Source organism: Pleurodeles waltl, chromosome 4_1 (genome assembly GCF_031143425.1).
Source record: "Pleurodeles waltl isolate 20211129_DDA chromosome 4_1, aPleWal1.hap1.20221129, whole genome shotgun sequence".
NCBI classification, from domain to species: Eukaryota; Metazoa; Chordata; class Amphibia; order Caudata; family Salamandridae; genus Pleurodeles; species Pleurodeles waltl.
The window spans coordinates 72,984,120-73,009,439 of NC_090442.1; the positions used below are offsets into that span (position 1 = coordinate 72,984,120).

At 48.4% G+C, this 25,320-nt stretch overlaps 1 protein-coding gene across 4 annotated transcripts in view; it reads left to right on the top strand.

The window, feature by feature from the left end:
* Positions 1-25,320, top strand: part of ST3GAL3 (ST3 beta-galactoside alpha-2,3-sialyltransferase 3) — an 807,542-nt gene that overhangs the window by 677,401 nt on the left and 104,821 nt on the right. For all 4 annotated transcript variants that reach the window (XM_069227820.1, XM_069227817.1, XM_069227819.1 and 1 more), the window contains one exon: positions 5,871-6,017. In XM_069227820.1, the coding sequence (XP_069083921.1) occupies positions 5,871-6,017 (147 nt within the window). The remainder of the gene's footprint in view (positions 1-5,870; positions 6,018-25,320) is intronic.

Sequence of the window (25,320 nt, forward strand, 5' to 3'; positions counted from 1 at the left end):
CATGTGTTAGGTGTCCCCCAGAGATGCCCGAGTCCAGAGAGCGCCGACCAGTTGGGCACCAGCCTGAAGTTCTGTGCAGTCCAGAGGTGTTCGTTCTGTGCCAGTCCCCGTGCCAGTATGAGATGATGGTGTGAGCAGGGTACGGCCCCGTGTGCAGCCCCCACGACTCTCTTAATGTTTGTCACCTGTGATTAGTGCGGCCCAAGGGGACAGACAGGGAGAGGGCGTGTGCAATGTACCGAGATGAAAACAAAAAGCGAGAATGAAAATCAACATACCTCGCAACAAAGCAAATCAAATGCTGCTATTAAAGCAAAAATAAACGCAGATTCGGTTATGTAAAAACAAAATCCAGTGACTTTTGTTCTGGCTGATCTGTAAGTCCTAGAGCAGTGTTGGGGTAATGGACGTCGATCCTAAGCAGAGAGCCAGTTAGGAAGCCTGCTTAGAAATGCCACATAGCAGCAGCTGTACTACTTAACAAAGTGCCCGGTAACTAGGGTCGCCTTCTTTCTGCAACAGATAGGCATTCTGCGAGGGTGGGAAATGCCCACTCCGCCCACCTCCCCTCGCCGTCCATGGGTAGTGGGATGTGCCACTCCCAGCTGTCTGTGGGGGGATATGCCCCCCACCACCTCCAGTCGGTCCTAGAATAGGATATGCCCCTTCCCCATCCGTTCCTAGGGTGGGATATGCCCCTCCTCCACCGCCCATTAGGTGGCATGTCCCCACCACCACCTCCAGCCGTTCCTAGTGTGGGATATACCCCCCCCCCGCCCCCTCAGCCGTCCTTGGGGTGGGATATGACCCTCCCCCAGCCATCCCTGGAGTGGGATATGCCCTTCCCTCGCTATCCCAGGGCTGGGATATGCCCCCAGCCATCCCTGGGGTGGGATATGACCCTCCCCCGCCGTCCCTGGGGTGGGATATGCCCCTCTCCCACCATCCCAGGGGTGGAATATGCCCCCTGCCATCCTTTAGGTGGGATATGCTCTTCATCACCCCTAGCCGTTCCTGAGACGCTGGGACGGGATATGCCATCCACCCCACCCGCCAACCTTGGGTTGGGACATGCCCCTCCTCTGCCATCCCTGGGGTGTAATATGGCCCTCCCCTGCCGTCCCTGGGGTGGGATATTAACTCCCCCCCCACCCCCCTATCCCAGGGGTGGGATATGTCCCCTGCCATCCCTTGGGTGGGATATGCCCTTTATCACCCTCAGCCATTCCTGGGGCGGGATATGCCATCCACCCCACCCTCCATCTCTGGGGTGGGACATGCCCCTGCTCTGCCGTCCCTGGGGTGGGGTTTGGCCCTCACCCACCGTCCCTGGGGCGGGCTATACCTCCAGCCGTCCCTGGGGTGGGATATATATATGTCCAGCCGTCCCTTAGGGTGGGCTATACCTCCAGCCGTTCCTGAGGTGGGGTTTGGCCCTCCCCTGCCGTCCCTGGGGTGGGGTTTGGCCCTCCCCCGCCGTCCCTGGGGTGGGATATGTATACCTCCAGCCGTCCCTGGGGTGGGATATAGATACCTCCAGCCGTCTCTGGGATAGGATATATATACCTCCAGCCGTCCCTGGGATGGGATATATATACCTCCAGCCGTCCCTGGGATGGGATATATATACCTCCAGCCGTCCCTGGGGTGGAATATATATACCTCCAGCCGTCCCTGGGGTGGGCTATACCTCCAGCCGTCCCTGGGGTGGGATATATATATACCTCCAGCCGTCCCTGGGGTGGGATATATATACCTCCAGCCGTCCCTGGGATGGGATATATATACCTCCAGCCGTCCCTGGGGTGGGATATATATACCACCAGCCGTCCCTGGCGTGGGATATATATACCTCCAGCCGTCCCTGGTGTGGGCTATACCTCCAGCCGTCCCTGGGGCGGGAGATTGTCACCCTGCTCTACCCTCGATGGGCTCGGGAATTGCTTCCAGAGCTTGTCTGCAGACCTCATGGAACAGAGGGAAATACTCTGCTCTGAACAGTGAATGTTCTTTCTCTCCTGCATATAACGATTGAAATGTACAGAAAATTACCCTTTCAAAGCCAAACGGGGGGGCCTTTTGGTAGCAAAATAAACGATTCTGTTTTGAGTAAAGACCTATCTTCATCCCCGAGTTTGCTGTAATTCCATTCAGCAGTTTTTGCTGTAGTTGGGAACAGATGTCCCTATGTGACTGAGAACGAGTATTTCCAATAACTTACCTCCTTTATTTAAAATTTTATGCACAAAATGTGAAACTACGAACTTCACTTGAGGTGGGTGGAATCTGTCAAATGTCTTGTCAAACGGCACCAGAGTTATTAGCATCCTAAATTTCAATTTCCTGCGGATTATCCAACTCACCCAGAACTACAAAGCCTCTGTGGCCAAGTCCAATGACAGAGGTAAGAGGGGAGTCAAATTATCTCCACTGTTTTGGACCTGAATGTTGTTTTTTGACACCAAGCCCCTTTTTTAATTTCTTACCTGATCTTACTTAATATCCTCACAGCCTGACACTCCTGAATATTTCTGTGCACTAAGGATCTGCTCAGATTGTGAAATACGCGTCACTGGAGCACAGTCGGTCCACCATGGATCAGTCCTCCATGGACACGTCAACCAACATTACGATTCAGGTCAAGTTTTCATAGGAAGTGCAAATGTCTTTTAGTTTGCTAACAACTTTGGAGCTCTTATAACCCTCACCGAGGTTTGCAACTAAGTGGTCCATGCGATTCTAGTTCCTCGTTCCAAATTTGGTTCAGATCTTTGAAAGCAGTCAAATGTTTTCCTTGCAAAGCCCACTTGCGGGGATTGTGTATGGAGTCCCCCTGTTAATGATTTCTTTCTGCTAAAGTCAAAACAATTGACTGATTTTTAAAACTGTGGAAACTATGAGAATTTTCCATCATAAGTCCTTTTTGAAGTTTGATGTAAATCTGTTTAGGATTTTAGTGAGATCTTAGCAATTTTAAAAATGCTCAGTATTCACTTGTGAGGGTACGTTTTACATATCTCCGCAGATTGGCCCTTCGACTGAAAAGTTCAAAGGAACATGAAGTCTGATTGGTTGGTTGCCAGCATAGATTCATGTGCCACACGCTGGGGGTGTGTGTACTCGCCCCAGGTTGATTGGACAAGGGATCATCTGAGACATTTCACTTTGGCTGATGCTTGCAGACTACATGGGAATGGAATTGCGGCTGGACTTCGCGGAGCCGCCCTACACACGGATATGGGGAAAGGGAGCACACGCCAAAGGAATGGAAATTTAGTGATTCGCAGGGCCGGACTGGTAACCCAAAGCAGCCCAGGCAAATGTTGTCAGACCAGACTCCATAGGATGCCTAGCAAGGGAGCCTGACCACTACAATGGGCCTTGAGGGGGCTTCTCCCCCCAAGAAAATTTAGGAAAAAATGGCAAAAACAGCGGATTCTGCAATGCATTTTTCCTTATATGTTCAATTGTATTAGGTTTTAAATCCTAGTAAATGATGACCTTACAGAGCACCAGGGTAAAGCGCTCTTTATTGGGGTTGTTCAACGATTCCCTCATCATCACCCTCTAACAGCGCCTCTCCTCTCTCCATAGCCCCACTGGTATATGTGTTTCATTTGTTTTAAAGCGCCTCTCTTACCAGCATAGGGTGTTGGAGCACTTTACATCACTCACACAAATACCGAGACAATGAACCATACATGTATAAATTAGTGTATAGAACACTTTGATGAAGGAGATTACAAGGTTTAGGATTTATGTCATCCATACTGATAGGCATTTTTTAAGAGCGCTTAGTCTGGGGAAGCTTAAACTCAGGATTCAGGTCGTAGCACAGTGGTTAGGGATGATTTTACTAATAAAAATGTATTTCTACCCAAACAAATGCTTTTTAACAAAATTAGGATAAACAAGTGCTGAGAGAAAACATAAGTTACTGACCTTTACCATGCAGTTTACATGCAGCTCTTTGGCAGTTCATAGCTCACTGTGCTAGATTATGATCGTAACTGCACAGTAACAAAAGGATCTCTATGACAAAAGCTTTCCCACTGAGCTTTGCACATAAAATACTGCTCTGTGATCTGCTTAGTGCCCGTTCTTTGCAGCAGGCATACTAACCCTCTGTGCTACCCAAGATGAGTCAAACCAGCCACTAGACAAAACTCCGATCTCTCTCACCAGCAGGTGCTTTAAACACCAGAGTTATCTCAGCACTTTTATTGTTGCCTGAAAACTGTTGGATACACAAGGAACTCTGCAGTGCTTTTAAAACTGCTGCACTGCTACAGTGACACAAGCAGCCCCCCACCCTTCCAGCCTCCTGGGAAAATGCCCCAAACATGGTATAGCCAGTCCATCCCCAATAATATGTAGAAATGTAGTTCTTTCTGAACTATGCAAATTAGTTTGGCTAACGTCTGAGGAACTCATTCACTTTCTCCACTGACTTCCCACCACCACATGGTCATCATGACCACACATTCTGCATGAGCCAGAGGTCCCTGGAAGTCCATGGTTCATTTTCACTGCTGTAGGTATTGTAATCAGTGTACATCTGTTGATGGTACATGGACTTCAATACCATTTTGTTTTCAGATAATTTAAAACAAATATATGTTTTATTGCACAGTTGGAACCATAATGCAACCACAGTCACAATTCAATGTAAAGAATTATTTGGTGGACTTTAGGCTGAAGTTGGAGCCAATAGTCATAAATAGTTGATCAATTGTTTTCAGTTCTCTCTTACCAGATAGTTTTTAGCTTTCTTAGGCAAAAGCCTATTCTGGACACCTAAAAAAAAAAATCGCCCACCGATAGCATACATTGGTTGGCTTTATTGTCACTCATTTGCTTACTTGCTTATTCATTGTCTTGCCTTCATCTTTTGTTTGTCCCTCCCCCGGGGTATAGCCTCTTTACCATCCTTTTAATTGGCTGACTTGTATCCTTCCACTGCTGAGATATAGGGAGCTACTTTCTTCTTTTTCATTAAGCAGGCCACAGGAGTGCATGTGTTTTGCTTCCCCCTCAAAGCCAAACCCCCACACGCCTTCTGAATGACGTAGCCTGCAGCACTGACCACATCACTACGCATTTTCTATCTTCTCTTGCCCACAGCATTGGCAAAAGCACTAGCTAAGGTGAGACCTATTGGCTTTGGCAATGCTTCATTTAGGCTGTATTTGAGCTGAATGATGGCATTCTCTAATGTGAAAACATGCCCATGCCCACTCTCTCCTTTTCCCGTATACTGTCACATTCTCATTTTCTTTCTCTGTAGGTCTCTTCTGGCTATCTTAGATTTATAAATATTTCATTTTATTGGTATTATATGTGATGCTCACAACCCGAAAATATTTAATGTCCATAATTTCAATAACCTTCAACTTCCCTTTGAATATTCTTTTTGTGTATACAGGGTTGGGCGTTCACAACCTCAGGGCCAGTGACAGCGGGTGTCTGTGTTTTTTATTTATGTGCAGTATCTTTTTGCCCTTTTGGCAATTGCGAGTATGGTTCGATACAGTACCGCGCAAAATACTTCAGCTCTTCAAAAGTACTTCTCTAAACGTCAGCACGTTCTGCAATGTTTTTAACGGCTTTCGTGGCAGGTTCCCTGGTTTGGTACAGTTCTCTTGCACCTGGGTACCCGCATGGGTGACAAGTAGCACTCTACAAACATACTGACTGATTGATTGACTGACTTGACTGAGTGAGTGAGTGAGTGATTGACTGACGGACTGTACCTTGGCCTCACCCTTAGTGCCCAGCATGTGCCCATCCACCGTTCTGTCCTTTCCTTGGCTCTTCTCGAGGGCTGTCGCTGTGGTTTCCAGGCGCTGAGTTCTCTCTCCTCTCCTCAGAGCGCCTCAGATGGCTTCTGGAAGTCGGTGGCCACCCGCATCCCGAAGGAGCCGCACGAGGTCCGCATCCTGAATCCCTATTTCATCCAGGAAGCGGCGTTCACATTCATTGGACTTCCGTTCAACAACGGCTTGATGGGCCGAGGGGTAAGAGACCTAGGGTTACTTTGGGGGGGGGGGGGGGGGGGCTCAGTTTTGCTTGTGTGGCGGTAAGTGATGGAGTCTAGGGGGGCGGAGAGAGAGTGAACATGACCTGGTGATGCTTAGAAGCTGTGAGCGGGTCCTGCAGGTGAGGGAACGTCCATTCATACATTCACTCATCAAGTTTCATCAGTTAATCTCGCGCCTCGTTCAGTCCGAGTCATTTGTGCCTCGTCAGATTCAACATCATACTCTGGAGAAAAGGATATTTAAAGAAATGTAGAACGATAATGCCATTTAATTACACATTATCGGTTGAGTTCACGTACGGTGATCGGTATATTTACTTAATGTTTATTTCCCAAATATCCTGTTACACTTCCCATATCTACCTGTTTTTTTCAGTTTACGTGCATTATATTGCACTGCACACATTTAAAATGTGATTTGAATAAGGTTTATTGCCATCTTTACAATATATTCAACGCCAAATCTACCTTTAAACATGAGGCGAGCAGAGTTTCTTAAACGTGTCAAAGCTCCGTGTCCAACTGCACTTTGAGTCCTTCGAAAAGTGTACAGCCCCAGGGAGGTGGACTACGCCGTCCCTTTAGGTTCAGGCACACACCCGGTTTCAGAGGGTGGACCACCCAAGGCCCACCCACAAGCAAAATAATGTTTTGCTCCCATTAACTGAAAGGAGTCACATAGGCCTCGCTATCAAAGGCTACGCGCGTAACTTTCATGTAGGAGTCCAGTGCCTCGAGCTGCTTTAAGTGCCTCGGGACAGGGTGAGGTCACAGGGGTACCTGGGACACCCCCGTCATATGGAGACCCCAGCTCCTGTCACACAGGAATTAAGAGACGAGAACAGTTTTATGGATGAAACCGTGTGAAGGGTTTTGCCATTGCATTAAAAAGTAACTGAAAATGTGCACACATACGATCAAGTTATGTATCTTTGTAGTGATTTTTAATGTGATTTCTGCTGTGACGCTATTCCTAATTTATGGCCGGGGCCACTGGAATTATGCGGCTGGGGAAAACCAAATTACGGAGCAGGGTTGACTAAATTATGTGGCAAGAATAGGCAAATTACATTGCCTATTGCAGCATGTTTTGTGGTCGTATTATTTTCACATATGTAAACATTACCACGGTCTTGTTCGAAGTTACACCTTGTTAGTACCAGTTCGACACCAAAATACAACAATAGGACCTGAAAGTTGACCAGTTAACCTTTGAAAGGGCCTTCTGCTCCATAGCAGCTCGTGCTGCTGCGTGTTCAGCAACTGTTGATCCATTTGAGCGAGAAACAGTTTTTTTTGTGGTTAAAAATTGCAAATTACACAGCAGTTACATTGCTATGTTAAGCAATAAAACACTGAGAATGGCAAAGTTTTGGCTTTTCTTAAGTGAAACGACTTGCATTTATGCACCAGCAGTGTTTTTCCCAAAGTTATGGATTTTTCACATTTACCACATTATTCATCATCTGCCGCATAATTTGAACAAAAAGCCATCTTGAGAAGATCATAAATTGCTACAAATGCAGCGGAATTTTGCTGCACAGTGGAAGGCCCTTTCACAAAAGTTTACTCATCATTGCTGGTTATTGCCGTAGTTGCCTTTTAAACTGGTACAAATGTGGTAAAAAAAAATTCCAGCGTTAACATGTTAAAAAGAAAGTCAAAATAATGCACTCAGTATTACTCTGCATAGCGTAGTCTGCCCTCCTGCAGTGTGGTCCTCACCATTGCATCATCTCTGGAGCCTGGTTCTAGAGCTGCTGTTACTCCTCGGGTCCTAAACTGGAGAGAGGGAGGGGTGGGATGGGGAGAGGGGAGTGTGAAGCAGAGGGACGGGAGGGTACTGGGTGGAGGCTGAGGCAGGAGGGAGAGTTGTGAGTAAAAAAGAGGATGGGTGAGGAGGGGAGAAGCAAGGGAGGACCAGAGAGAGGGGAGGAGGCGAGAGACGGCTGAGGTGGAGGGAACAGGGTGAAGTGGAGGAGAGAGAGACAGAGAGAGAGAGCAGGAAGGGTAAGGCGGAAAATGAGGAGGGTGAGAAAGAGAAGGGCCTAGCACAGGTGGAGAGAGAGTAGGAAGATGTGAAAAGGGTAGTGCTTGTGGTGGGAGGAGGGATTGCGCGGTGAAGTGGAGGGGAAGGAGTCAGGTGAGACGGAGAGGAAGGCGGTGAGGTGGAGGGAAAAGAGTAAAGTGGAGTAAGTTGAGAGAGAGAGAGAGAAGGGTGAAATCAGGAGAGAGAGAAGGAAGGGTAAGGCGGAAAGGGAGAAGGGTGAGGTGGAGAAAGAGAAGGGCCCAGCACAAACAGGTGGAGAGAGAGAGAGAGTAGGGAGAGGTGAAAAGCGAAGGGCTTGAGGGGGAAGAGGGATAGCGCGGTGAAGTGGAGAGGAAGGAGTGTAGAGTCAGGTGAGACGGAGAGAGGAAGGTGGTGAGGTGGAGAGAGCAGGAGGGCTCCGGCCCCGGGTTGGGATGTGTACAGTGACACCTAGTGGACAGAGCCCGGCCCGAGGCCCGGTGTGCGCTTTCGGGCGCCTCGTCTCCACGTCTTCATGGCACACCCATCCTCACGGCTCTGCCAGATCCCACACCCTGGAGCTGCGCCTGGTTAGGCAGGGAGTAGGGTCCCTCTAACTTGCGCCCCAATATAAGTGCGGTCCTCCGGTCCCCTTCAGAGGCGGAGCCCCCTAGCAGGTTTCCAGTTGTGGAGCCTCAGCCGGGGATGCCCTGGGAAGGCTTGGATCGGTGGCGCCGCCGCCTGTGTACGGCTGAGGCCTGCTTGGGTAGGACGGCCCCCCCAGCTCTGCAGACCCTCCACCAGCAGCCTGCGTACGGCTGAGGCCTGCTTGGATAGACGGGTCCTCCACATCTGCCGACCCTCCACCAGCAGCCTGTGTACAGTGTAAGGCCTGCTTGGATAGACGGGTCCTCCACATCTGACGACCCTCCACCAGCAGCCTGTGTACAGTGTAAGGCCTGCTTGGATAGGACGGGCCCCCCAGCTCTGCCGACCCTCCACCAGCAGCCTGTGTACAGTGTAAGGCCTGCTTGGATAGGACGCCCCCCCCAGCTCTGCCGACCCTCCACCAGCAGCCTGTGTACGGCTGAGGCCTGCTTGGATAGACGGACCCCCCAGCTCTGCGGACCCTCCACCAGCAGCCTGTGTACAGCGTAAGGCCTGCTTGGGTAGGACGGGCCCTCCACCTCTGCGGACCCTCCACTCCTGCGGCCTGCGTACGGGTGAGACCTGCTTGGATAGGACGGGACCTCCACCTCTGCGGACACTCCACGCCTGCGTCCAGCTGAGGCCTGCTTGGATAGACGGGCCCCCCCAGCTCTGCGGACCCTCCACCAGCAGCCTGTGTACGGCTGAGACCTGCTTGGATAGACGGGCCCTCCACCCCTGCGGACCCTCCACCAGCAGCCTGTGTACAGCGTAAGGCCTGCTTGGTTAGGACGGATCCCCCACCTCTGCGGCCTGTGTACAGCGTAAGGCCTGCTTGGTGAGGACGGGCCCTCTCCACATCTGCGGACCCTCCACCTCTGCGGCCTGTGTACGGCTGAGGCCTGCTTGCTTAGGACGCCCTCCAGCATACATTATTCCTGCTTGACGCTTCATGCAGCGCTCGGCGGTTCCAGCAGGAAGGCTGAAGCAGTGTATCCGACGTGCAGACTCACTGTGCACCGCAGACACCCACTGGAAGCCCAGAGTATACCGAACTAGGAAGTAATAATTCATAACGGACTCGGGTGGGAGGGAGGGGGTCTAAAGCTCAACTAATCTCCATGCTGGGGGTGCACACAGGCTCCATGGCACAGCAACCGAGACAGGCTGAGAGTTCAGGCTCAGGTACCGGAACATGCACATTTACACCACACACAGATTAATACGAAATAGAGAAAAATACCAGCTTGGTACATTCTCGGAAAGAAATGAGCTGTTACTGAGCGGGTACCTGCGCGTTTAGAAGTGTCCCTAGGCGCTTTCTGCAAGCCTCTCCGTAGAACCTGGGTGTTAGGGGAGGATGGGGTGAGGGGCCAGGAAGAAGAGACCTCTTAAGACCCTCGGTGGGCGTGATTGACCAGTGACCCACCTTGCCAGCTTCCTGTCCATCCCAGAGCAGGCATGATGCAACATCTGGTAAGCAAAGGCCTGGCATTGCCTCAGCCTGCGTGAAGCTATAAGTGTTGTTTCTTCTAGTGCCAGGTACTGGTATTCACACCAGGTGAGATAAAATAACCTTTACCCCAAGATTTGCTCGCCCCCTCTCCTCTGGTAGGGACCAGACCCCACCAATCTGAGTAAATTCCATCGTTCAACCCAGCGTCCCACCTGCTTAGCACCTGGCTGGCAGGCTAGCGCACTGATGACCACCAGAGAACGTTTAGCACTCTATAGAATTGGAAAATAAATGTCTATTTTGAGCCATATTCACAAAAAGCATAAATGTAAGAATAAAATGCACCAAGAAACAATGACTGTACATCAGTGGAAGTGATTTTGAGAGTATAAAAAAGTTCTCCGAAATCTACATTTAGGTCCTCGTTACAACTGTGCTAGTAATTGCTGCAGTATTATTACTTGATAAAATCCAGCTCCACTTGGGTGGAATTTATCCGGTGTGATAAATACCTCGTGAGGTCGAGTTTTTCCCTGTGAATGCGTAATAACATGCAGATTTTGGTGCCTCCTGCACCATTTCCGCAAAACTTGATTTTTACTGGCATTTTTCCACCTATAGACATCAGCACGTTAGAGCTTCCAGAGTGTATCCGCTGAAAGACATTTTTATGGCACTAATCGCAATAACAAAAGTTATTCCACATATTGGAATTTAAGAGCCAACTGGTAATGCGAACCGTAGACTAGATTAAGCCCAAGACACCCAAGCGCATGTTGTTCAAGTCTGAGAAGAAGAGCCTCTCGGCTTCGCATGATCTGGGTTTCATCAGATGTTCAGCCCCACAGACCAACTTTCAAGACACTGACACCCGGTCATCCCCAGGCAGGCCACAGTAGGCAGAAGTCCATCCATGATCCATGCCCACATGACAGCACCACAGCTATCTAACTGGCATAGTGCTGCTGTGCAGAACACCTAGAACCAGAGGGATACAATCCGCATAAATATACCACCCCTCATCCAAATGTACATATTAGGAGCACTTTATGCGGGGCGCACTGGAGCGCCAACATCAGTAAATCCCTTCCACGCACTCAAGATATTAGAAAGAGCTTCAAAGATTGAACTATTTTTACTTTCACAATAACCCACACACCTACTTCTGTAGTAGAAATTGAGCCAGTTGACCACTTACCTCACACAATCAAACACCAACAAACAACAGACACAATCAAGTGACAGCAATCTCAAATTGAGAAAGCGCTAGAGTGCCATAATGGCAGTACGCTCCATACAGGTGGCATTGCCATTCCGTACATTTACCCTCTTAGTGCAGTTTAACACAGGACCAGCTGCCGTGATGTCATGCCTTGGCCTCACCACTAGGATGTGCTCTCCTGGGGTCCGCTGTTAGCGCCAGGAGCCTTGGGGTTGGCAGGAATGTCTGCCAGTAAACTACCCTTTGATCTCTTCTCAAAGTGTACTGAACAGAGACATGGAGAGCAGGAAAGTCTTTGAGATCGGAAAAGAGCAATAAAAAGTATAGAAAGCGTTGCCAAAATGTTAATGAAACCCCAATCAACCACTAGCGGTGAAGCCAAACGATAGTCAAGTTCAGTATGGCGAAAGTTGTGGGAAGTACTCGCAACTGTCTCCGGCATCCGGCAGTGCTCCTGGGTCTGACTTTGTAGGACTTTGCAGACCAGTTCCCTTCTGCTGTTCTTGATAATTCAATTTACCCCCAACAGGTACCTGGTTAACCCCATAAGTGTTTGGTGTCTGACTCCAGAGACCACTCACGTGCCAACTAAAAGCCCTTACAAGCAGACATTCAGGCCCTGACTTCTTGTGTTTATTGTTGGATAAGGTGCAGATTTATAGATCGGAGGTTAATATGTGGTTAGTGTTGGAGTGAGCTTGGTGTGTGGGCCCAGTAGAGCTTGTGGGTGGTGCACAGGACATCGCAGTTCATTCTGGATTGAAGTGTGAACCAGTGGAGGTTTCACAAGGATAGTTTCATAAGGTCCTGTTTCCAGAAGTTCAGACAGAGTTTGGTTCCGAGCTGTAAGTTGTCTTTTATGGAAGTCCTCTCAAGATAACATTGAAGTGATCTAGCTGAACCATTACCAGGGCTCTTGCCAGTTCCACTCAATGGTTGCTTTGCGTCAGATGCAAGATTGTCCTCAGCATGAGCAATTGTAAGCTGGCACCAATAATTGACATTGACTTGTGGAGCGAATGAAAGGTCTATTTAAAAGGTATCCGCAGACGCTAGATGTTTTGGTCTGCAGGCGGTGGGACACTCGAGCTCTTTGGCCATTCATAAGGACGCTTGGCATTGTCCAGATCGCCTGGTAGTAGGCTCTTTGTTTCAGTTCACGTCAGACAAAGGAAGTTGTTGTTTATCCAATACAAAGGACGGTCTAGCAGTTCTCTGATGTTTGCTGTTCAGTCGATGTGGTTATTACCGGCATACACTTGAAACCTTATCTGACATGTTGTTGCATGTGTGCTCTTAGAAGCACGTAGACGTTGATTAGTAAGCAGTGAGGCGGATGATCCCTGTGGGACACAGAAAGTCACCCATGGTATTGACGATTCTTCTGTTCCACTGCACACTCAATGGCTTCTGTTACGGAGGAATAAACTGATCCATTGTAAAGCTGTACTGGTGAGCCCGATCCATTCATTTAAAAAGATCTCGTAGTCCTGTTGTACCATAATCCACACGATCAAGTAGATTTACAACTACGTGCTTCCCTTCATCCATAGTAGAGAGATAATCTTCCATCATCTTAGCAAGTGCTCTTTCCTTTCTCCAAAAGAGGCTAAATATTTGTATGTCTTGGAGGATATGGTTGGACTCGATGCATTCTTGAATTTGTTTAAAGAGCTTTCTTCAGGGTTTTACTGATAACAAGTCAGCCTGGAATTTGGCTTATTGTTTCCAAGGTCTTCACAATTTAGTTCTGGCAAACAATTCATTAAAGAAGACATAAAGCAGAACTGTATGTTTAAATAATTACAGGAAGTAATAGGCAATTTCAAGAAACTGGTAATAAATAAGAAGCCAACAACTTGACAGCTAGATTGTATATAAACATTCAGATTGAACTCAGACACAAGATTTAGAAATAATAGAACACATTCACCCATTACCAAAAGTGAGACTAAGAAGTATGCAAATGTTTTACCATCCTCACCAAGGTATGTGGCCCAGATGGAAGTGAAGGGCCTGGGTATGGTTGAGTTTCTCCAGACCTGATTGGTTGATCAAGTCAGCAAACCCAGTCATCTATGCATATTGTCTTTGAAGTGTTTCAATAAGAAAGGGTAGTTTGTTTAGCAGTCAGCAGAAGAAATGGCATTCAGAATGGCACAGAAGGAGCTATTTGGAGATAAATAACACAAAAGAGGGCAGAGGAGTGTTTATAGAACCACAAGTACTTCCTCTCAACAAAAACAGCACAAAAGGTACTCGAGGTCTCAATATTCAAGTGGCAAAATGGTACCAACTCTGCCTCTATGGCTTCAAAAGCATTTACTTTTAGGACAAAAACTCGTACCCACCTTTGGGTGGCATGCTTCATCTTAAGGTTCCTCCCCCCACCCCTGTAAATGTAGTTTATGGTGTGGACTACCACTGCCCTAGGAGAAGAGCTCTTTGGATGCTAGCCCACGCTTGATTTATGGATGAGCCTGACCCCTGCAGAACTCTGCAAGTGATTTGAATTGTGAGGGATGAAGGCACCAAGCATCATCTGGTGGTTCCCATGTAGTTGTTAAGTGAAGACCCTGGTGCAGCCAAGTCCTGCAGAGCTGGTGTTGAAGGCCTCGGAATGGCCGGGAGCCCTTAGTCTCTGGCTGGGATCAGCTACTCTGATGTTTTGGGTTGTTTCTCTCCCACAGTGAGGACATAAGCCTGATTTATGATTCTCTGGGCGGTCTTTCGTTTTTAGGACATGTACTACAGGTAAAACCGGCTGTTTTCCTAGTCTTTATCTCGTAAGACCCCACTTGCATCACTAATCAGACGCCAGCGCCAAGACACCTCAGGCTTTTAGAGCGCTCTATTAAGGCTCCCAGTTTTACATTTTTTCTGATTTTTACAGATAAATATAGACAAAAAAGCAATGTGTTTCTTGTCTGTATTTATTTTTAAAAGCGGATAAATAATGAAAATTGTGCTTCTTGTGAGAGACTCCATGCTTTCTTTCTTGAATTCCAGGCAAAAGCTGAGCAGACCGACAGCATGGGAAGTAAAAACACAGGATGAGATTTCTTCAGATAGAGGCATATGTTAACATATATTTGTACTATAATGCTAATACATACCTGTGGGTATAGTGTTTTTTCTAATACGTTGCTGTTTAATTTGCTAAAATTTGACAGGCATCCACATATGAGTGAATATCTATGTTTTAAATAAATGTGGAAATACCATTTTACAATTGTTTACTCTCAGATCACAAACTAAATATGGATAAATAAAGATGGAAATGTTAAAAAACATAAAAAAACATAAGTACCATAAAACCGGGAGCTCTAACCAATACCATAGATGGAGCTGTATTTCACCAATACTACAGGGTCGGCGTTGGCCTTGTGCTGTCGGCTCCCGCGGTGCGGGCTGGGAATGAGGTGTCTTATGTTACTCCCCCTGCAGCGGGTGAGACATGCAATTAAGGCCTCCACCTCTTCCTAGTATCCTTGTTTGGTAATGTCAGAGCATCCCTGATCCGGGGCAAGGGTCGAACCCTGTATGACTTGGTGAGAAGGACTTGAGGGGAGTGCACCCTGGTGCAGACTCAGTAGGAGGGACCATGTTGAAGAAGGGTGTCCGGGTGGATCTTGGAAAATGCTTATCCCATGTATTTGTAGGCTTAGTGGTCCAGCATTTTAAAAAAGCATGTTCCATGATGTCATGTTTGGACTTTGTGTTGTTTAGTGTTTACAGTGAATAATCATAACTAAAGTTTATTGCATGATTAATAAAAATCTTTGCAATCGAGCAAGAATGAAACAACATGCATGATATTTAATTTAAATGTGAAAATAGACTGATAAATTCCAAAAAAGTGTCTATGTACCAATATCATAAATATATACTCCGGTTCGAAAGCATTAGCATTTCAGGTTAAAAGAGTGGCCGGGTGCAGTGTTGGCTAGAGAGTGCTAATGTGCCTGAAGGGGGTGGTGCTGTAAGGATCTGGGGTAAGGTATAAGCATAATCTGAAAATCACAAAACTGGATAAAGCAAAAAAAAATGAACACAAGAATTTTGCAGGCAAGAAAGGTCTGCTTTTTCTATAATAATGGTATCGGCGATCTTGAATGAGATCGATTTAATTCACCATTTTCCTGTTGTTTCAGCATGTGCAAAAAACTGACATGAATTTAACGAGCCTAACATTAAAAGCAGTGATTAAGAGCCTGATTTAGATATTGGGAGACAAGTTACTCTGTCACACCGGTGACGGATATCCCGTCCACCATCATCTAAATCCAATTATATCCTATCGGATTTAGATAGTGGTGGGCGCAATATCCGTCACTGTTTGTGACGGAGTAAGTTGTTGGCCAATATCTAAATCAGGCCCTAAGTTTTGGTCCTCTCAGCTCTGGTGGTGGTTTCTGTACCCTAGAGGAGTGGTTCCCAACTCGTGGACAGGGGCCCCCTCGGGGTCCGCAAAGCCTCCTCAGGGGGGCCATGACTTCTTAGAAAATTAAATGATATTCACACATTAATAAAGTGCATATAAAGTGGCTAAATGTACAATTGAAAATGTTAAAATGTGCTGTAAATGTCGAGGAATTTGAAATTGAAGGCTGAAAATTAATTTAGTATCTTCGGATTGATTTGTGGGAGCAGCGCCGGTGCGTCAAACAGAATATAGTGTGGGCGATGTGTGGCTTCAATTGAACGTAGAAAAGCTCCAACCCTTCCTGTTATTTTTTTCTATTAATATTTGTTTGCAAATTAAATAAAATATGTTCCCATTTGTGTGTGTGTTTCATAAAGGCTTGTTTCTGTATTTTTTGTGTATTGTTTTGTGGTTCAAATCATCAAGAATGTTTAGGCCGGGATCCCCGGCTTCCAGTAATGACTCAGTGGGGGATCCCCGGATTCCCTTAATGTTTCTGTTGGGGTTCCTCTGGTGCCAGTAATGATAAAGTGGGTTCCACAGAATTGAAAAGGTTAGAAACCACTGCGCTAGGACGTGACAAAACAAGACCCCCGGCCCAAATCCTTCTGTGTCCCAGTTACATGCAGTGTGCTGCATCCATAGGCCATGCAAAGTGCCTCCCGCTTTCTAAGCTTTCGTGTACCCCTCCAGCCCATCTCCCCTGACGTCATTTGCAGCCTGGTGGGGGGTGGGGCCTCGGGGTGAATGAAGCTCCTTTCCTGCAGTGCTGGGGCTGCGGAAGATTACCAGACACATGCGCGCAAACACCGCCACTGCCTCTGCCCCAGGCCTACAGGCACAGCTGGTGTCCCTGACGTCACAACCTCTCCTTAGAGCATGTCACGTGCGGATGTAAGGGACTTGAGCTCAGGGCGATAGGTATCTGCCAGCCCCGTCAAGGAACTGTCTAGTCACTGTCGAGAGGGCGGCCCAGCCACAGTTCTGATATGTCTCTCCTGCCGACAGACTCCTGTCCTAACGGAGGGACCCCGTCTTTCTAGACAGACTCCTTTCCTGATAGACCCCCACCTTCCTAGGCGGACTCCAATCCTGATGGAGACCCCCACCTTTCGAGACACTCCACTCCTGGCAGAGACCCCCACCCTTCCAGACAGACTCCCTTCCTGTTAGAGACCCCCACCTTTCGAGACACTCCACTTCTGACAGAGACCCCGCCTTTCTAGACAGACACCACTCATGATAGAGACCCCCACCTTTCGAGACAACTCCACTCCTGACCGAGACCACCACCTTTCTAGGTAGACTCCATTCCTGAGAATGAGCCCCCCGCTTTCGAGACAGATTCCATTCCTGACAGGGACATCCACCTTTCTAGACAGACTCCCCTCTTTGGTGACAAATGCTTCTCAGACAGGTGCCACTCTGCGCCAAGAGAACCCGCTCTGCACCGACAGACCCCGCTCTGCGCCAAGAGACCCTACCCTGCCTGGCACACTCCAGAGCGACAGACCCCACTCTACGCCGACAGACCCTTCTCTGCACCGACAGACCCCGCTCTGCGCCGAGAGACCCTACCCTGCCCGGCACACTCCAGTCCACAGCAACAGACCCCACTCTGCGCCGACAGAACCTTCTCTTCACCAACAGACCCTGCACTGCACCAAGAGACCCTACCCTGGTACACTCCGCTCTGCAGCGACAGACCCCGCTCTGCGCCGACAGACCCCGCTCTGCACCAATAGACCCTACCCTGGCACACTCCACTCCACAGCGAGAGACCCACATCTGCGCCGACAGACCCTGCACTGCACCAAGAGACCCTACCCTGATACACTCCGCTCTGCAGCGACAGACCCCGCTCTGCGCCGAGAGACCCTACCCTGCCCGGCACACTCCAGTCCACAGCGACAGACCCCACTCTGCGCCGAGAGATCCTACCCTGCCTGGCACATTCCACTCCACAGCGACAGACTCCACTCTGCGCTGACAGACCCCACTCTGTGCCGACAGGCCCCGCTCTGCACCAATAGACCCTACCCTGCCCGGCACACTCCACTCCACAGCAACAGACCCCACTCTGCACCGACAGGCCCCGCTCTGCACCAATAGACCCTACCCTGCCCGGCACACTCCACTCCACTCCACAGCAACAGACCCCACTCTGCACCGACAGGCCCCGCTCTGCACCAATAGACCCTACCCTGCCCGGCACACTCCACTCCACAGCAACAGACCCCACTCTGCGCCGACAGACCCCGCTCTGCACCAATAGACCCTACCCTGCCCGGCACACTCCACTCCACAGCAACAGACCCCACTCTGCGCCGACAGGCCCCGCTCTGCACCAATAGACCCTACCCTGCCCGGCACACTCCACTCCACAGCAACAGACCCCACTCTGTGCCAACAGGCCCCGCTCTGCACCAATAGACCCTGCCCTTCCTGGCACACTCCACTCCACAGCGACAGACTCCACTCTGCGCTGACAGACCCCACTCTGCACCGACAGGCCCCGCTCTGCACCAATAGACCCTACCCTGCCCGGCACACTCCACTCCACAGCAACAGACCCCACTCTGCGCCGACAGACCCTACCCTGGTACACTCCTCTCCGCAGTGACAGATACTACTCTTCTGACAGACCTAAAACCACACCTACCTCAAGAGATAGGAACCTCTACCCACAGTCAACACACATTACTCTGGCCCACTGAGAAACCTTCCAACTATTATTATTTTTATTAATTATTTTTTGTAAATTAAACAAAGTATGCTAGCAATACTATGTAACCAGGTCAGTGTTACTCCGTGGGAAAAGTTGTCAGTGTATTTGTTTTAATTCTAGATCTTTTGAGTCTCAAACTTCCTATTACGCGCCATGTTTAAAATCATCTGGCAGTGGGGGAGAGATGCTAAGGAGAATGGCCCTTATGTCTCATCATCCCGAAGCACAAGGCTGGACCACTTAGTGGGTTTCAAACATGTAGCTGAGTTTCTTAAAAAAAAAAAAAAAAAAAACAGTCTGAAAAGTGAAGTTGCTAAGAATTGATCATCGATATTTTTCAAGGGCCGAGATCCATGATGATGATTTCAGGGTGCAAAGAGGCCACTTGTTGAAAGTCTTGATGCCCTTCTAATAGGGCTGCCATGACAGGCTACCTGTCAAACGAGTCCCGAAATCTAACTTAAATGCAGAGCGGCTGCTGGTGCTGATCCCCCAAGTGCACCTTCTGTGGTACAGGAGCTTGTGTTTTACGGCTGTTCAGATGTGGTCAAGATTTTCAGTTGACTCAATTGTAATAAAAATGTTTCTTTAATACTAAGAGGCCTTTTGTAGTTTCGTAAGCTCTAATGTCCCCCAATGCACTGAGGGGTGGACAAACGTTTATGGTCCCTTTGGAGTCCTTGATTGCTGGGACCCTGGGAGAAGGATTGGGGTGAAATCCAGTTGGCTCTCCCACAATCTACTGATTGCAGCTGTGACATTCTCCCTCTGGAGTAAACTCTTTTTGGAGAAAGGAAGTTGCAGAAGTAAAGGCACCCTGAGCATGCAGCATGCAGGGACATACATAGCCTAGACGCCATCTCGAAGGCTCATCGCCGCTGCTGAGAGAAGTCAGAGGTAGAATTGCAGAGTGTCTTCAGACACTCTCACATCACTCATCCCAGCTCTTTGCAAAAAGGCAGAGGGTATACTCCATGGGAGGAGAGTGCCCTGGACTTCAAGGGAGAGCTGGTAACTGCAGAAGAGTGAACTTATCAAGCAGTCACTACCAAGACTGCTCACCTGCACCTATTAGTAGTTGATCTCTACAACTGCTCTCCACCACAACACCTCTGGTCCTTGAGTGGCCAGTCTTTACGGTCTGTGACTTGGTGCTTGCTTCAGTCTTTGAGATGGACACTTTAGTCTCCCTCATGCTGGGTATCCCCAGTCTTCAGGCAAGATGTTCAGCAGGTTGGTCCTCCTTGTAGGGTTGGGCACTAGGCAGCTCCTACATCAGTTAACCACTAGCCAAGTCTGCGTTGGGCTATTAAGGGTCATCTCTTTAACTTACTGGCACAGGGGTCTGCTATTTAAAAGTGAAGCTGGCCAGTAGTCCAGCTCCAACAAGCATACAAGCCTTAACAAATGTTATGGTGATCATCTGACCCGGTGAGAGGGCTGAGTTGCAGGTTTTCTTACTGAGGGACCTGCCTGATTTTGAGCCACAGTTGTTTTGCAGCTAGCAAGCTGGACACCTTGTAAAGACGTCCTTATTTGGAGATCCTGCTGATGCCAGGGTTCATTACATTTGATGTAGTTTGCCCTCTTGCAGGGATACATTACATCCCGAGAACCACTAGTTTCACAGGGTTTGCCCAAGCTTCCCTTATGGACATGACCTTTGATGGCTCCTGCCTTTATGGTGAAAACTGGGCTACTGCCAGGTCCTTGGGCCTCACCATGGACCTCCGCCAACCCCAGTCTGCCTTTTCTACCTTCCGTGGATACAGTAGGGGCTACCAACCACGTCCTTTCCCACCAAGGTCAGCAGGCATTCTAGCCTTTTCTTGGCCATGGACACGGTTCCCATATACAACGTTGGGCTACTACCCAGAGGTCAACCCAGTCTGCCACTCCCCTGGCAGCTGCTGCCTTCAAGCACCTTTAGTTTGCACTCATACGACCATGGCCACCCAGTGGGATCTGCCATCACCTGCCCTACTGGCAATCAATAACATCGGACATGCAGGTGTTCCAGATTATTCAACTGGATTACTCCATCCCTTTTTTGGAAACCCCTCCACCCATGTCACCTTCTTACAACCGGCTGATGGAGGGCCACCTCTCTCTGCTCCATCAGGAAGTACAGGCAGTTTTGGCCAAGGGAAGCATCAAGAGGGTCTTGGCATTAGAAGTGGGTTGTAGTTGCTACTCCTGCTATTTTCTGATGCCCAAAAAGGATGGAGGCCTCTGCCTTCTTCTAAATCTGCACCTTCTCAATTTATTCCTGAAGGAGAAGTCCAAAATGCTCTCCTTAGCCCGGGATCTGTCTGCCTGGTCTGGGAAACTGGATGGTAGCGCTGGACTTGCAGGGTGCTTACTTCCACATCCCTGTTGTGCCTGCCCACAGCCGTTACCTGCTGTTCACAGTGAGCCACGAGCATTATCAGTTTGCTGTGCTCCCTTTTGGCCTTACCAGTGCCCTTCAGGTGTTCACCAAGGTGATGGCGGTGATTGCAGCACATGTGCGGAAATCAGGGGTTCTATTCTTCCCCTACCTCCACGAATAGCTGTTGAAGGCAGGCTCGCCCCAGGCAGTTATCTCCCACTTCCTGCACTCTTTGAGGTTCACTATCAACGTGCCGAATTCACACCTGACTCCTTCTTAGATACTCGCATTTATCGGAGCTGTTCTGGACACAGTGCAGTTTCGGACCTATCCTCTCGAATGGCAAGTCTGGGATGTTAAGGATATGATTCCAATATTTCAGCCTCTATCCTGGATTTCCATGAGACTGACTCTGAGTCTGTTGACCCTCTTGGCATCCTGTTAGTGACACATACTCATGGGCATAGACGGGCTCTGCTGTGGAACCTGGAGTCTCAGTAGCTACAGCATCAGGGGACTCTCTCTTACTTTGTCCAGATCTGGAAGGGAACTGCAAAAGACCTACAGTGGTGGCTGATGAACTGCTACTGTGTAAGCGGCAGACCCCTCTCCCTCTGTTACCCACTAGTGACTGGAGTGACCAAGGCATTACACATGGGTTGGGGCAGCCACCTGGAAGAGGTTGAGATCAGAGGATTGTGGTCTCTGGCGGAGTCCCAGCTTCATATCATCTTGTTGGAGCCTTTCTTCGATCAAGGGCAGGCTGGTGCACGTGTTCACGGACACCACCGCCATGTGGTAATGTAACACGCAGGGTGGTGTGGGGTTGTTTACCCTGTGTCAAGAAGCCATGTGTCCCTGGACATGGCTGGTATGTCTGGGCATTTCTCTAGTGGTTCAACATTTGGCAGGCTTGCTGAAAGCCAGAGTGGGCAAATTCTGACGTCAATACTTAGCGGATCATGAATGGCGTCTCCATCCAGAAGCGATACAAGCCCTGTTCCAAAACTGGGGAGCGCCATGGTTAGATCTGTTCTGCACCGCTGAGAACGCACAATGTCAGCAGCTCTGTACACTGGAGTTTTCTCGCTCAGAGACTCTTTTCATCTCGAGTGGAGCCCAGGTCTCCTGTATGCCTTTCTACTGATACCACATCTGCTCAGAGTTATCAAGAAGATCAGGACCGACCGCGCTCAAGTCATTCTTGTGACTCCGGATTGGGTAAGGAGAGGTTGGTATCCAGAAATCCTGAGCATAAGCACCTGTACTCCAATATGACTGCCCCTTTGGGAGGACCTTCTGTTGCAACAACAGGGCAGTTTACAGCACATTAACCTGTGCACGCTCCGCCTTCATGCTTGGAGACTGAGAGGAAACAGTTGACAGCTTTTGACCTTCCCCTGAAGTCTGCAGTATTATTCTGGAAGCCAGACGCCCCTTAGCCAAGACAGTATATGCCTGCCGTTGGGACATATTTATGACATTGTGTGCCTCCAAGAATGTTGACCCCCTTTCTGCACCTGTATCCTAATATTTGCTGTTTAGTCTTTCACTTGCCCAGAAGGGCTCTGATTTGGGCTCTGTTAAAAGTTACCTGTCAGCCATAAGGGCTTTCTTGTGGTTGCCGGACCTACCTTCTTTGTTCAAGTCACCTGTTGTGACTCGTTTTCTGAAGGGACTGCAACACCTGTTCCCTCCCCAACCATTTATCATGCCCCAATGGAACCTCAATCTGGTCTTGACGTTCCTAATGTGTGCACCCTTGGAGCCCCTACACAACTGTCTACTGCATTTACTCACCATCGGAACGGCTTTTCTGATGGCCATAACATCGGCCAGGGCAGTCAGTAAACTGCAGGCACTTTCTGTGCACCCTCCCTACATGACATTCTACCCAGACAAACTTTTACTGAGAACTCATGCCTCCTTTCTTTTGAAATGGGTGGCTCTGCTTCATGTGGGCCAAAATGCTCCACCTCACCCTTCCAAGGAAGAGGCTGGACACTAAAAAAAGCATTATTGTTCTACATTGATTGTACAAAAAAGTTCCCGGTGAATGATCAACTCTTTTTCTGGTACGCCGGGGCAAAGAAAGGAAAGGCCGTGCAAAAAAGAACCATCTCCCAGCGAAGAGTGGTCTGCATAAAAATCTGCTACCCGCTGAGGGCGTGCAAACTCATTCCAACAGAGCCAGGACTTCTACCACTGCATTAGCTCGCGGAGTTCCTGTCCTGGACATCTATCAGGCGACAACGTGGGTATCTCTGCTCACTGTCATCAAGCACTACTGCCTGGACAGTCAGGTCCTTTGTGAAGGACACTTTGCCTGTTGGCCTTTTTGTTCTAATCTGTTCACAGACCCACCTCCTGGAAGGTATTGCTTGAGTATCTATTCTAGAGCGAGGAATCTGCAGCTAGAAGTCTGTATCAAATCAACAACTTGCTTACCTTCTGTAGCTCCTTACCTACTAGAAGGACTATCTAGCTGCAGATTCCTTACCGGCTCTTCCATTCTCACCGCTCTGCAAACGGGTTTTCTGTATAAGGTCACCCTTCTAAGGCCGTTAGTGCTGCACCCTAGTACATCAGCAACTTCTGTGGCTCTGCGCTTTTTGCGTGAAAAGGTTGTGAAAAGTAATTGATGTCAGCATGCTGATGTGGTGCATATATAGCCACAGCACAGATCACTTCTGGCGTAGGCAAAACCGCCGACGCAGGGATGATCTAAGCCACCTACCGGCACGCAGATACTGCTCGAAACGTTTCCAGATTCAGTTTGACACCTGGAGATATCCTAAGGTAAGGAACTTGCAGCTAGATAGTCTCTATCAGATAAGGCATTACCAAAGCTAGGTAACATGTTCATTATGTTGAACTTTCTACCTATTCTACCCTTGTGCACCTCTCCATCCATCTTCCATTATCACATTTTACCGATCTATCTTCCTCCCTGGCTGCATGAATATCTGTCAGTGCATATGTTATTATCGACTGATATCTCTGCTCATAGTCACTGTGTGAGAAATCACCCCCTTTATGACTTGGTCCTCTACCTGTTTCTTTTGACCAGACAGCTGGTATTTTGACTCTGTTCAATGAGAATTTGCTAAAAGAGTTCTCATTGTAAACGTTTCCCTTAAAATATGGCAAGAAATTAAGAGACTTATCGTATGAATGCTCGTATTTTCATGTAAGCACAATGTAGTTAGTTTTTCAGTGGCAGGTCCGCCAACCTCTCTCGTGCTGAAACAATAATAAAGTGATGGATGGAATGCTTAATCTCAGGCACCAGCAACAGCTTGGGCCAAATTCCAGTCCATCATTTTTTACCCGTCATTGGGAACAAAAAGTCATGCCCATTTCTTTGTGCGAGGCTCATCGCCAATATAGAAAAAGAATATGAGGGAGCAGGCTGGATTCATAGAAAGTTCATGGATAATGAAAGAGCAGCTTGGGTTTGTTAAAGGAGAGAACAAATGTAAAAGGCCTTTACTAGGAGCATCTCAACTTTTAACATATTTTGAAAAGCTATGAATTGACCACTCACTTTGTAGAGTTTTAACAGTGAGTGAGAAACCATGTAGTAAACTGCAGAGCAGCAGATTTTGGGGATCAGAGGAGGAATGTCTTTACCCATTTGCTATGGTTGCTGTATCTGATGGTTCCTTAAGTCTTTTCAACTCAGACTGCAGGACATGAACTGGCCACATACCTTAACCAGATGGCAAATGTTGAAGGTTGTGAGTGGCGTGTGGCTAAAACAGCCCAGAACTCAGGGCATTCCCAAGAGACAGAACATTGGTGGTGGTCTTGAAACGTTGGCTGGGTCTTATCTGAGGTGGAATGGTGGGCAAGAAAATGATGGGTTAGAATGCTGCTGTTTGACCTGTCAACTCTTGGTGTGGTTTCCCTTGTATTTTTGGCTCCTGACCTCCTGTTTTTGACCCTGTGCTCAACTTCGTTTTTGCTGGCTTTAGGACTCTGGGCAAGTGGAAGTGCTCTCTGTCTAAAGGTTATTGGTTTATCCATGACTGGCATATTTGATTTGATAGTAAGTCCCTAGTATAGTGCACCATGTGTGCCCAGGGCCTGTAAATCAAATGCTACTAGTAGGCCTGCAGCACTGATCGTGCCACCCACAAGAGTAGCCCTGTAAACATGTCTCAGACCGACCACTGTAGTGTGTGTGTGTGTGTGTGTGTAGTTTTTTAACTTCTAGTTCGACCTGGCAAGTGCACCCGCTTGCCAGGCCCAAACCGTCCCTTTTACTACGTGTAAGTCACCCTAAAGTAGGCCCAGGGAAGCCTCGTGGGCAAGGTACAGTGTATTTGAAAGGTAGGACATGTACTGGCGTGTTTTACATGTCCTTATAGTGAAATACTGCTAAATTCGGTTTTAACTTTTGCAAGGCCTATCTTTCC